Below are 12,557 nucleotides of genomic sequence, written 5' to 3'. Positions count from 1 at the left end.
TGACAAAGGCCAAGTAACGTAATGAGGCACATCTCCCGCCTCTCTGGGCCAGAGTGGTGTCAGAAAAAGCCAAGTGGAGAGCTGGGATTTTCTTTTCCTCCAGGAGACAATGATGCCCCCTTTCCCATGGTGTCAGTGGTCTTAGGGAGCCTGGACTTCCACCTAGCAATAAAGAGGCATCCTTCTGGCTTGTCGCCTGGGTGATGTCAGAAGAGGTATAGTGGAGAATCAGGCCATCACTGATTTGAGGCAGTAATGAGGAGACCACCCCCACAGTGCCAGTGAGAAGCAGTAACAAGGCATTCCAACCCCTCCCAATCAGGCAGGTATCAGTGGGAAGCCGGAACTCCCACGGATGTTCAACAGTAGTGGTCACACACACCCTCTCCCCATCTGGAAGCAGCGGGGCACCACCCCTCTTCTGCCACTGGTGCTCATGTCAGAGGAGGCCTGCTGAAAGAGGAGATTTAAATAAGATTCGCGGGACTTGCCTGGAGGCGCAGTGGTTAAGAATCCGCCTGCCAATGCAGGGGACATGGGTTCAAGCCCTGGTCCGGGAAGATCCCACATGCCGCAGAGCAACTAAGCCCGTGCGCCACAACTACGGAGCCTGCGCTCTAGAGCCCGCGAGCCACAACTGCCGAGTCTGTGTGCCACAACTATGGAAGCCCACGTGCCTAGAGCCCATGCTCCGCCATAAGAGAAGCCACCACGATGAGAAGCCCATATGCACCGCAACAAAGAGTAGCCCTCGCTTGCCACAACTAGAGAAAGCCTGCATGCAGCAATGAAGACCCAATGCAGCCAAAAATAAATAAATAAAATTATTTATTAAAAAAAATAAGATTCACATTCTTATAAGATAATACCCCAAATATCCAGGATTCACTTAAAAATCACTTGTCATATCAAGAGCCTAGAAAATTTCAACTTGAATGAGAAAAGACAATCAGTAGACACCATCACCAAAATGACACTGATGTTAGAATTATCTGGCAAGGATTTTAAATTAGCAGCCATCATAAAATGCTCCAGTGAGCAGTAATGAACATGCTTGAAACAAGTGAAAAAAATAGCCTTAGGAAAGAGATAGAAGATATAAAGAAGAACCAAATAGAAATTTTAGAACTGAAAAATAACAATAACTGAAATTTTGAAACTCAGTGGGCAGACGCAACAGGTGGATGGAAGGACAGAGAAAAGAATCAGTGTGAACTCGACAGAACAGTAGATATTACCCATTCTGAGCAACAAAGAGAATTAGACTGGAAAAAATTAACAGAGCCTGAGACCTGTGGGGAAGATCTAACATTTGTGCCATGAGAGTTCCAGAAGGAGATGAGAAAGAGGGTATAGCTGAAAGAGTATTTAAAGAAATAATAGCTGAAAATTCCCCAAATTTGGCAAAAGGTACCAACCTACGGATTCTAAAAGCTGAGTGAACCTCAAACAGAATAAACCCAAAGAAATCCATGCCAAAACACACCGTAGTCTAACTTCTGAAAACTGAAGACAAAAAAAAAAAAATCTTAAAATCAGCTAGAAACAGCTTGCCTACAGCAATTTGCGTGACATCAGATTTCTCATCTGAAATCGTGGAGGTCAGAAGGAAGTGACAGACATTTTTCAAGTGCTGAAAGAAGAGAAGTCTCAACCCAGAATTCATGAAATTTTCTTCAGGAATGAAGGGGAAAATAATGGCTAAAGGAAGTTCTCTAAACAGAACTGTTAAAAAGTAATTTTGAAACATCAAGAAGGAAAAAAGAACAGTAGAAAGAATAAAAATATGGGTAAGCACAACAGAATTTCCTTTTCAGTTTTCTAAATTACATTTGATAACTGAAGGAAGAATTGTAACATTGATTTGGTTTTTAGCGTAAAATATAGGAAGTACTAAAGGCAGTTATAAACAGGGGAACGTAAAGGGAGATAAGACTTCTTTCATTTGAACTGATATAGCCACTCTGGAAAATAATTTGGTAATTTCTATAAAAACTGAACATACATTGACCATGCAACCAGCAGTTATATTCCCATTTAATACCAGATAAATGAAAACTTCCATCCATGCAAAAACCTGTACATGAATGTTCATAGCAGCTTTATTTGTCATGATCAAAAACTGGAAAAAAACAAATGTCCTACAGTAGGCGAATGGTTAAACACGCTGCGGTACCTCCATACCATGGATACCACTCGGGATTAAAAAGAAACCGTGGACACATGCAACAGCTTGGATGCATCTCAAGGGCATTATGATGAGTGCAAAAAAAAAAATCTCAAAAGATCTTATACTGTATGATTCTATGTGTATAACATTCTAAAAACGACATTTATAGAGATGGAAAGCAAATTAGTGGCTGCCTGCAGTTAGGGAAGGTGGGGGGGAAGAGAAGTGGGTGTGACTAAAAAGGGATGGCAGGAGGGAGATCTTGATGGTGCCATACAGTTCTCTGTCTTGATTGCGGTGGCGGTGGTTACACGAATCTACATGTATGACGAAGTCCCAATATTCAGATTTAGGTTTGAGCTGTAGTTATGTAAGATTTAATTATTAGGTGAAATTTAGCCAGAGTGTACACAGGACCTCTCTGAACTATCTTTGCACCTTCCTGTGAGTAAATAATTATTTCTCAGAACAAACTTTTTTAAACTAATTCATCATCGATAGACACAAAGTTAAAATTTCTTCCCCTTAGCTGAATGCTTTTAAGTGAAAGATGCCATACTGAAAGGCTACATACATAATGATGATTCCATTTGTGTTGACATGCAGGAAAAGGCAGAACTGTAGGGCAGAGAACTGATCAGTGGTTGCCTAGACTTAGGGCTTGGGGATTGACTACAAAGGGGCAGGGCGAGGGAATATTTTTGGTCAGTGGGACGGTTCTGTAGCTGGGTGATGATAATGGTATACCACTCTATGTATTTGTCAAAACTTACAGAATTATAAAAGTGGATTTTATTGTATGTAAACCTTTAAAATCAACAAAGGAAACTATAGTAGTCAAACAGTTTCTAAGAGCTTACCTTTTGACGACTTTGGAAATTTTCTAGAAATTTCTAAGAAATATGTGTTTTATCCCCAACAGGTGATGCTATGAGTGAAGAAGACATGCTTCAGGCAGCTGTGACCATGTCTTTAGAAACTGTTAGAAGTAATTTCAAAACGGAAGGAAAAAAATAATATCTTTCACAAATCATTTAGATATTCAGTCTTTCCAATATTGTCCTGTGTGTTTACAGCATAGGGTCCATTTTGGTAATGTGTCAAAGAGAACAATTTTCAACAGAGGAAATAAGACTTAGGTGGTTTGCAAACAAAAAGTTGAGAGGGTGAAAAATACATCCGTTGTAGGACTAAATAACGATCCTCCAAACACTAGCCAAAGAGGCATTCAGCAATTAAAGAAATTTAAAATAGTTTTCTAACTGTTCTTTTTTCTTTTTTGAGTGTGCAATATCTAACATGTTTAAAATTAGGGCATTTTTCTTGGCTCTTTTTGCAGACCAACTAATTATAACCAGCTATTGCCACAGAACTTTTCCCCCACATTTTATCTTCTTTTCCTCCCTTCTGCATAGGGAATTTGGCTGACTTTCATCATCTAAAAGTTGCTCTTATTTCTCTTTAACCAAATTAACCTTTTAGGACAGTGTCTCCTCTGTGTTGATAATAGTAACAGTTCCAGAAGGATAAGCTGTTTACCCTCTGACTGTATTGTGCACTTGGGTGTTTTCTCATGTTATTTTCTCTGATCACAGTTTCTCTGCTACGTGGTTTTCATTACTTTCTACAACTCTTTTGAAAGATGGTAATGTTTCTTGAGGTTTTGCTTTTTAAGCCCTCTAAGATGGGATCATTATTTCATGATTCTGGTGCATTCCTAAACTCTGAAATCAGCTCTGCACAAGTATTTGAGAATAAATGAGAATTTTGTTAATGTGTGAGCACATCCTTTCCCAAATGCTTTGTGAATATCTTCTCAGTTATGTCAGAACTGTATAGGTTTGCTGTAACCCTCTTTCCTGCACCTTGTTATTTCCTTTTCTTTTCCAATTGAGAAAAATAGGAGAAGCATAGTGTGCAAGTTTCCTACTGTTATAAAACAACATCCAGTGCCCACCATGAATGTATGATAGATAAAATTTGGCCTTCAATTTTAGTAGGAGTTTCATTTTATTTTTCCTCTTGTGACTGGAGCTGTCTGTTCTGTTTACAATTGATTCATGAAGTGCAGATGTCTGCTTCTGCTGTACATCTTTTAGTAGGTATAGTCTGCCAGAGATAATGATCTAGAACATGAAAATAACTTACCAACAAAACTACATTTAAATTTATACTGTGATTTAACACGTGCATCATGTTTAAATAGCTTAGAATTACAGAAGTCACAGTACTTACTGGGTTTGTAAATAAGAAAGTCTTTAGTTTTGATAAACATTCTTTAATTGGGATGCAGAGTTTCTTGCTGGGTCAATGCAGTGGGATGATTTCAGTGAAAATTAACCATGTCTCTCTGAAATGGACCTTTTAAATTCTGTCATCTACTCCCCTTCATTCTCCATCCCCCTTTGAAGCCCCTTTGAATGATGAATTGTTCAGAAGCTAAAATTTAAGAAGAAATTTCAGCGGACAACTTAGAAAATTAAAGTATGATATGTTGCCATATCCTGGTGTATGGCTACACACATTTTATCAGGGAAAAATTTTTGATGTAGGATTTATTGCTAACTGAAAAGAGATGAAAAACTGCCTTTTATTTATGATTATGAAATAGCTTTTTCTTGGATAGAGACAGATTTTTTTTTAGTCATTATTTTGTGCCAAGTAAGTTTTCTGAAGTTTCCCTTACATAAAATTAGATGGTTTTCTTTTAAAATCTAAAGTTTTCTTTTGACAATTGAAAATGTTTTAGAAGAATTACAAAACTTTAGAACTACAAGGGATGTTGGAGTTTGATACTACTACCTATGATTTACAAACCAAAATATTTTAAGACTGGACATTTCTGTAGTTATCCCAAGTATGCTAGTCATATTTTCCATGGATATTCGGCCTGTATCTTTTCCCATTGAAAAATTACGTTAAACTTTTCATATATTTGAATTGATGAGCTACCTAATATAAAAATGAGAAAATGAATATACATTTAAGTTTTAACCTTAAGAGTTAGGGTTAGTTCTTATATTACACACCCTTGTTAAAGCACTTAAAGAAATGTGGCATGTTGACCTTCGTTTGTTAGGGATTTTTTTAAAGCAGGGCCGAGCACACACTGGATATATTTGAATGTGTTTATTTAGTTGTGAAATTGTTATATTTGGCAGGCAGATTCAGAATCACTAGTGAACTGCCATCTTGTATGGATTGGCATATATTTAACTGAACATTTAGATTCCATTTCTTAATCAGTTGGCCAGTATGAAAAGATGCCAGTGCTCATAACCACAGTAAGAAAATTTTAAAGTTACACAAAGCTATAGTTCACACATCAGGAAGTGCTGTTTACTTTAAACCACCTACAAGTCAGGAACAATGCAATTCACTGTCCTAAGAACTTTATTTATATAAAGATTTCCATTCTGTTTTACCAATTGGGAACACCTTAATGTTTAATATTTAAACTATTGGTATCATTTTTCTAATGTATAATTTGTATTACCGGGATAAAATACGTACCATGACAATGCTAGTATTATAAGTAAAGTTTAAACAATCTTTGGAAATAACACTTTCATACTTACAGATGTCATGGATTTAATAAGTAGTTATTTATGTTTTAAAAATTCAGAGAAGTTAACATCTGATCTAAACCATCAATGTACATTTTTATAGTAATTAACATACGAATATTTCAGTAATGTAAATTGTTTGAGGGGGCTTCCCTGGTGGCACAGTGGTTGAGAGTCCGCCTGCCGATGCTGGGGACACGGGTTCGTGCCCCGGTCCGGGAAGATCCCACATGCCGCGGAGCGGCTAGGCCCCTGAGCCTGCGCGTCCAGAGCCTGTGCTCCGCAACGGGAGAGGCCGCAACAGTGAGAGGCCCACGTACCGCAAAAAAAAAAAAAAAAAAGTTTGAAAAGGTTGCTGCAGGTAAACTGTATATCAGCTCTAAGATCTTGGCCAAATAGTTTACAATTTGCAGAATATTTAAGGAGGTGCTTTTTCTCTTTAAAACTTAATTTTTCTTAATTAAGACTTTATTCATGCCAAAGTTAACGAGGAAAAACTCAACTAGTTGAGGATCATTATAGGCAAAACTACCCATAGTCTACATTGTTTCATTTAATATTAAGTCAAATAAAGTAAATTTTATGCCAGTAAGAGCTTAAGTCACATTTTTAATGTCTGCATGTTTGATACTATTTTTAAACAGTATCAAGTTAGTGCCAAGATTTACTAAATGTCTTAAAATTGGCCCATTGGACCTGTGCAAATTCAAAAAAGGTTGATTCTCAGTGCATAAGCAAAATATAATGATAATAATTGAAATAGCCTAGAATGAAAACTAAATCATGATGTTTTAAATTCTTAAGAGGATTCAATTATTAATATTGATGACTTTCTATTAAAAACTTTATCTGCAATTGGAGAGGTCTATGGCCACTACTTTCAAAGTAAATTGTTTGTTGTAGCTGGGCCCTAACAAGCATGGAGATGTTACAGATGTGACCTTAATTAAGAAAAATCAGATTGGATTAACTAATCATTTCAGCAATATAAGTAATTTTTCATATTTTCAAAATAAAAACTTTGCTTCATTTCTGGTCCATTTATAACCGTCATCTTTTGCTAAAGAGATGAACCAACTTGTTTTTTAAAGTCTTATACATAAAATATTTTTGTTCCATTTTGCTCTCATGAATGAGAAGATTATTGACATGGTTGGTTAATTCTTGAATTTTTATCTTTTTTTTTTAATTTGAAGAAAACCTCTGCTATTTTAATTTTTTTGCAAAATGGTCTGGCATTTTAAGAATTAATGCTAGTAACCACTTCTAAATTTATAGCAATTGGCATGTTTAATTATAATAGTGTATCAATAAATATTTTAAGACTATGGATTCATAGACTAGGAATGGGGACCATTAGTGAAATATATGTGGAAATGCCTGATTCATTTAGGAAGCACTTCACTTGGCTCCTTCATATTTCAAAGGTGAATGTTTTCAGGAATTTTTTTTAAAGAGGAAAACATACATTTGAATGTGATTATCTAATTTCTACAACATTGGACTACTAGGAATAACTTTAAAAATTACTGTTCTGTACAAATAAACTTTGAAATTCAACTACCAAAAAACATCTGAAGTAAAAAGCATTCTTTTGGCCATGACACAAGTGCACTGTGGCAGTGCCATTTCTCAGGACCCAACTCTGCAGCCCTTCTGTGTGTGCTCCTCTGAGTTGTTTTGCCGTTAATACACACACAGGCCTTCCTGTCTGGTCCTTAGAAAAGCCGGGCTTCCAAAGCACTGTTGAACACTGAGGATACTGTTGTTAATGTGGATGTTCGATGAGTTGTATTTTAAATATCAAAGATTATTAAATAAAGATAATGTTTGCTTTTTTACTTCTGTTTTTATTTGTGTTTATTGTTAATTTATAGCTTTGCATTCAAAGTATGGTTGGAGCATCTACACCCTCAGAGCTTCTGAGAAATGCAGAGTTTCAGGCCACACTCCCACCTACTGGATCAGAACCTGCATTTTTAACAAGATCCCCAGGGGATTCACATGCAGAGTGAATTTGAGAAGCATTTTTTTATGGCTGTGGTGATGAATGAAGCAGGTCAGGGGAACCCACTGATTCTCCATTCCAACTACTGCTGCCAGAAGGCCCATTGTTACTGGATCCTCTGATCTTTTCTAAGAGAGGCTAAGAATTCCATATTTTTATTTGAAATCTGATTTTAAAATGTTGGCTCAGTTGCTTTTTTAACCCTGAGAGCCAAGCAGAGCACATTAGTGACAGTTTTAAGCGTGCCATTTTTCCTCATTTTATCCAACTCCGGACACCAGACTAACAATTGGAATCCACCTGGACTGATTGAGGGTTATAGAATCCTCAGGTTTTATAATGAGCATTGTATATCCATTTTAGCTTTACTTAGGGTTGGGCACGAATTTTGAAACAAAAATTTCAAATTGATCACATGCATCTTTTTAGCATAACTTCATAGCTTAGTCCTCAGATGGACCAATCCATTGAATTTGGATGCCACCAAATGACTCTGATCTCATCAACATCACCTGTGGGCCCTATGAAACGTACAAGCTGATTTGAATGCCCATTTTATGGTTAGCTAAGAACTTTTATAAAGGATAGGCAAACTTTGGGTTGTCCTTATCCTGAAGATTTGCGTGTTTCAGGATCCTTTCATCCATTTTGTGTCTGCATCGCCAATGCTTATCGTTTAATTTTATAGGTAATTCGGGTCCAGCTGACCTCTTACGCCTCTACTCTTGACATTTCCCCTTTTCACACTATGGTCCTAGCAGGCCTCCTTATAGGTCTTCAAAGAAGCCGAGTTCTTTCTCACCCCCAGACACCCTAACACTCTCGTTTACCCCTTGGGTATCCCTGTCCCTAAAGGTCATTGGCCTGCTATGAGGACTTTCTCTTTCAACTGGACTGCCACTCTTCTCTGGACCTTATTCTCTCAAGATTGTTCCAGTTCTCCCTGGGTCAGAATCCCCAACCACCCTTTGTCTCATGGGCTACAAGAGAAAACCAATTCCTTATTCATTCACTCACTCAGCAAGACCTGTGTGCGTTCACCATGTGCCTGGCATGGTTCTGGGTTCTTGGAACAGAGCCATGATTAAGATACTCTGCTCTGCTGGTGCTTGCATTCTGATTGGCCATTAGGCAGAGGAAACATCTGAATTACTGAGCATGGCTTCATAACATGTTAAGAGCTATGCTTGTTCTGTGAGATAGGAAGACAAAATGATGATGTGATAGCATGTAACTGGGAGGGAGTGCTGTTTCAGACTGGTTTCAAGGAAGGCCTCTGCAGAGGTGCCTTTCAGACACCTGAAAAATGAGGAGGCGCTATACTGCCTGGGGAAACAGCAAAAAGCACAATGACTCTGGGGCAGACAGAGGTGGTTGCTTGTCTCTGAAGAACAGAGCTGGAGAGGCTAGCAGGTAATGAACAAAAGCTGGAACTGGGATGTAGGCAAAATCTTATGTACAGTTTTATAAAGATAAGTTTGAACTGTATTTATATTTTATTACACCAAACAATCTGATTCTAGAATATTCTCTCCTCTAATCCTAAGCCTTTTTTTAAGAAAATCTTTTAAAAGGCCCATTAACTACATCTTCTACCAAAGAGCCTTCCATGCCAGTGTCCACCTTAAGCAACCCGAAAAACTGAATTTTTAACACTAAAGGTATATTGCTTAACCTCTCTCAGATCAGAATTTTAGGCAAGGCTCCCACTTCCCACTTGTGCATTTTGTTTTCCTTCCCGTTATATTTATGCAGTATTTTTCATCACTGTCAGAAACTACCGTTTTGAAAACTTAGCATTGTATTGATATTTTGCTTGTCAATCCACATCATCAATTGTAGTGATTAATATCTGAGTAGCTCCCTTTGGTCCTTCTCAGCCACTTCTAGTCCAGGACATCATCATGTCACATATAAGCATGTGCCATAACATCTTACCCGTTCACTTGGCCTTTGGCCTCTCTGTTTTTGAAACCAGCTTTCCCAAAGCTCTTTAGGCCTGTCACTCCAATTACCTTTAAGTGAACCTTCATTACTGTCAACATGTTATCATATGAAATGATGATGTGTAAATATTGGGAAGGATGATGCCTAATTATTTGCTGATATGATTGTACACCTAGAGAACACAAGGAAATTAACTGAAAAGCTACTGGAACTAATGAGGGAGGTCAATAAGTCAACAAAAACCAATAGCTTGTTTGTATACCAGCAATAACCTGGTAGAAAATAAGACGCAAAAGTACCACGCTCAACAATGTCTAATCCTTGGAGCACCAGACGGGTCCTAAGTTCCAAGCAAAGGCGAGTGGAATGGCCTTGTCTCAGCCCCAAACCACACATTGTCACACAGGCCCTGAGAAGCTCTGCTGGTACCCAGAGTCCTGCTGAGTCTCTCAGAAAATCGTTCAGTGGGTTCTGGTATTCACCCCTCTAAAGTGGCTCAAACCTAGTGCCAGAGGCCAGGAAGGAGCTGATCCCACACCTTTCATGCCTTCTCCAAATAAGATATGTTTCCTCCAAAAGCTGTGTTTCTCTTCTGCACAAGGGTAGCCCTGTCTCCAACACTGAAAACATTCTCAGGCCCAAAGCAGACTTAGCTTTTTGGAACAATCATCTGAACCGTCTCCCAGGGACTTTTCGTTAAGTGCAGAGGGTTACTGTGTGATTCTACTTACGAGGTCCTTAGAGCGGTCAAATCCAGAGAGACAGGAAATAGAATGGTGGTTGCCAGGGGCTGGGTAGAGTAGGAACTAAGGGGTTGTTATTTAATGGGTACAGATGTAGATTTTTACAACATGAAGGGAATTCTGGAGATGGATGGTGATGATTGCACAACAATGTGCATGGACTTAATGCCACTGAACTGTCTAATTAAAAACAGTAAATTTTATGTATATTTTTTCACAATAAAAAATACATAGGATTGATCACTGTATTTACTCCCTTCCAAAATCCCACCTAAATGAAAGTAAAGGGACTTCCTTGGTGGTCCAGTGGTTAAGAATCCGCCTGCCAGTGCAAGGGAAATGGGTTCGATCCTTGCTCCAAGAAGATCCCACGTGCTGCGGAGCAACTAAGCCCGTGCACCACAACTACTGAGGCCATGTGCTGCAACTACTGAAGCCCACGTGCCTAGAGCCTGTACTCCGCAACAAGAGAAGCCACCGCAATGAGAAGCCTGCACACCACAATGAAGAGGAGCCCCTGCTCGCCACAACTAGAGAAAGCCCGCGCACAGCAATGAAGACCCAACACAGCCAAAAATAAATAAAATTTTAAAAAAAGGAACTACATAAATGAAAGTAAAGAAAAAAATATAAACTCATAAGCACAGAGAGACCAGCAGAAGAGATGAATTCATTAGATTAGATTTGACTGTCATAGAAAAACCTAATATAGCAGTGACTTTACACGCTACAAATTTTTTTCTCTCTCACCTTCAGGAAATGTAGAGATTGCCAATCCAGGGCTGATAGGGCATCACACAGTGTCAGGAATCTGCTTTCTGTATTCTTGCTTTACATACATGGCTTCCATTGCTAATGTCAATTCATGGATCTAAGACAGCTGCTATGGTGCCCATGCTTACATCTGCATTCCAGCAATCAGAAAGCAAAAGGAGGGTGGGAAAAGGCCACGTGCCCTTTCTTTAAGGTCACCTCCTTAAAGTTGCACACACCACTTCCACTTATATGACCCCCAAGGATAGGTGTGCACGAAAACGGTAAAGGGGTGACGGGCTCAGAAGGGGCACTGGCATCTTTTACTGTACCATTGTCCAGGTAAAAAGTGACAGTTCGGTCTTCCCTGGTGGCGCAGTGGTTGAGAGTCCGCCTGCCGATGCAGGGGACACGGGTTCGTGCCCCGGTCCGGGAAGATCCCACATGCCGCGGAGCGGCTGGGCCCGTGAGCCATGGCCGCTGAGCCTGCGCGTCCGGAGCCTGTGCTCCGCAACGGGAGAGGCCACAATAGTGAGAGGCCCGCGTACCGCAAAAAAAAAAAAAAAAAAAAAGTGACGGTTCAATTACTATGCCCAAAGGGGAGAACAGACTTTGGGGAACAATTAGCAGTCACTGCCAGTTGAGGCAACAGCAGAAGAGAGATGCGAACTTTTCTCTGGAAGACGGCGAAAGCTGATACAGGAATGAGCAGAACTGAGGAAGGTGCATACTAAGTATTAAAGAGAAGGACATCCAGCAGTACCCAGGACATGAAGCAACAACTATCATGGAAGGTGGGGGTGAGATGTGGATGGAAACCAGGTGGATTGATTAAAAATATCCGAAAAACAGCTGCTTCCCTAGAGAGGGGCCATTCATCAATAAAAAGTATTTAAAATAATTTGCAGAACTAAAAGACATGGTTTTTGAAAGGGTTTGCTGAGTCTCCAACATAATTAATGAAACAACAAACCCACCCCAAGGCACATTACTGTTAATTTCAGAGCATCACAGATAAAGGGAAGCATCTACGAGGTTCCAGAAAGAAAAACAAGGCCCAGAGAATAGGTCAGGGGAGAGTGGAGCAGGGAAACAGAGGACTCCGGTAGAAAGGACTGAGTCTAAGCAAATAATAGAATTCTTGATACTTTCTTGAAGAATTAGGAGCATGTTTTACAATTCTGTTACTAAGTTTTAGAAGGATTAGTGATTCTGTAATAACAGAAAATTGTGCAAATCTAAAAGATGGAATTTGTTAACTTCAGGAAGAACAGAAGTTTGAAAAATAAAGGAAATGTTATCTTAGCATACCATGTGGCTCAGCAATGAACAACACTTATGTAGTCATATAAAGTAAACTTTAATTAGTG

The 12,557-nt window shown here is 39.0% G+C and overlaps 1 protein-coding gene across 2 annotated transcripts in view; it reads left to right on the top strand.

The window, feature by feature from the left end:
• Window positions 1-7,577, top strand: part of ATXN3 (ataxin 3) — a 33,029-nt gene extending 25,452 nt beyond the window's left edge. For both annotated transcript variants that reach the window (XM_022576263.2, XM_022576262.3), the window contains one exon: window positions 3,093-7,577. In XM_022576263.2, coding sequence (XP_022431971.1) covers window positions 3,093-3,187 — 95 coding nt within the window. In that variant the 3' untranslated portion in view covers window positions 3,188-7,577. The remainder of the gene's footprint in view (window positions 1-3,092) is intronic.
• The last annotated feature ends 4,980 nt before the right edge of the window (window positions 7,578-12,557 follow it).

Source organism: Delphinapterus leucas, chromosome 2, assembly GCF_059928025.1.
Source record: "Delphinapterus leucas isolate spDelLeu-1000000601 "Yukka" chromosome 2, BTC_Dleu_Yukka2, whole genome shotgun sequence".
Lineage (NCBI taxonomy): Eukaryota > Metazoa > Chordata > Mammalia > Artiodactyla > Monodontidae > Delphinapterus > Delphinapterus leucas.
The sequence above is the reverse complement of the archived record's forward strand: the minus strand, read 5'-3'. Positions and strand labels throughout refer to the sequence as shown.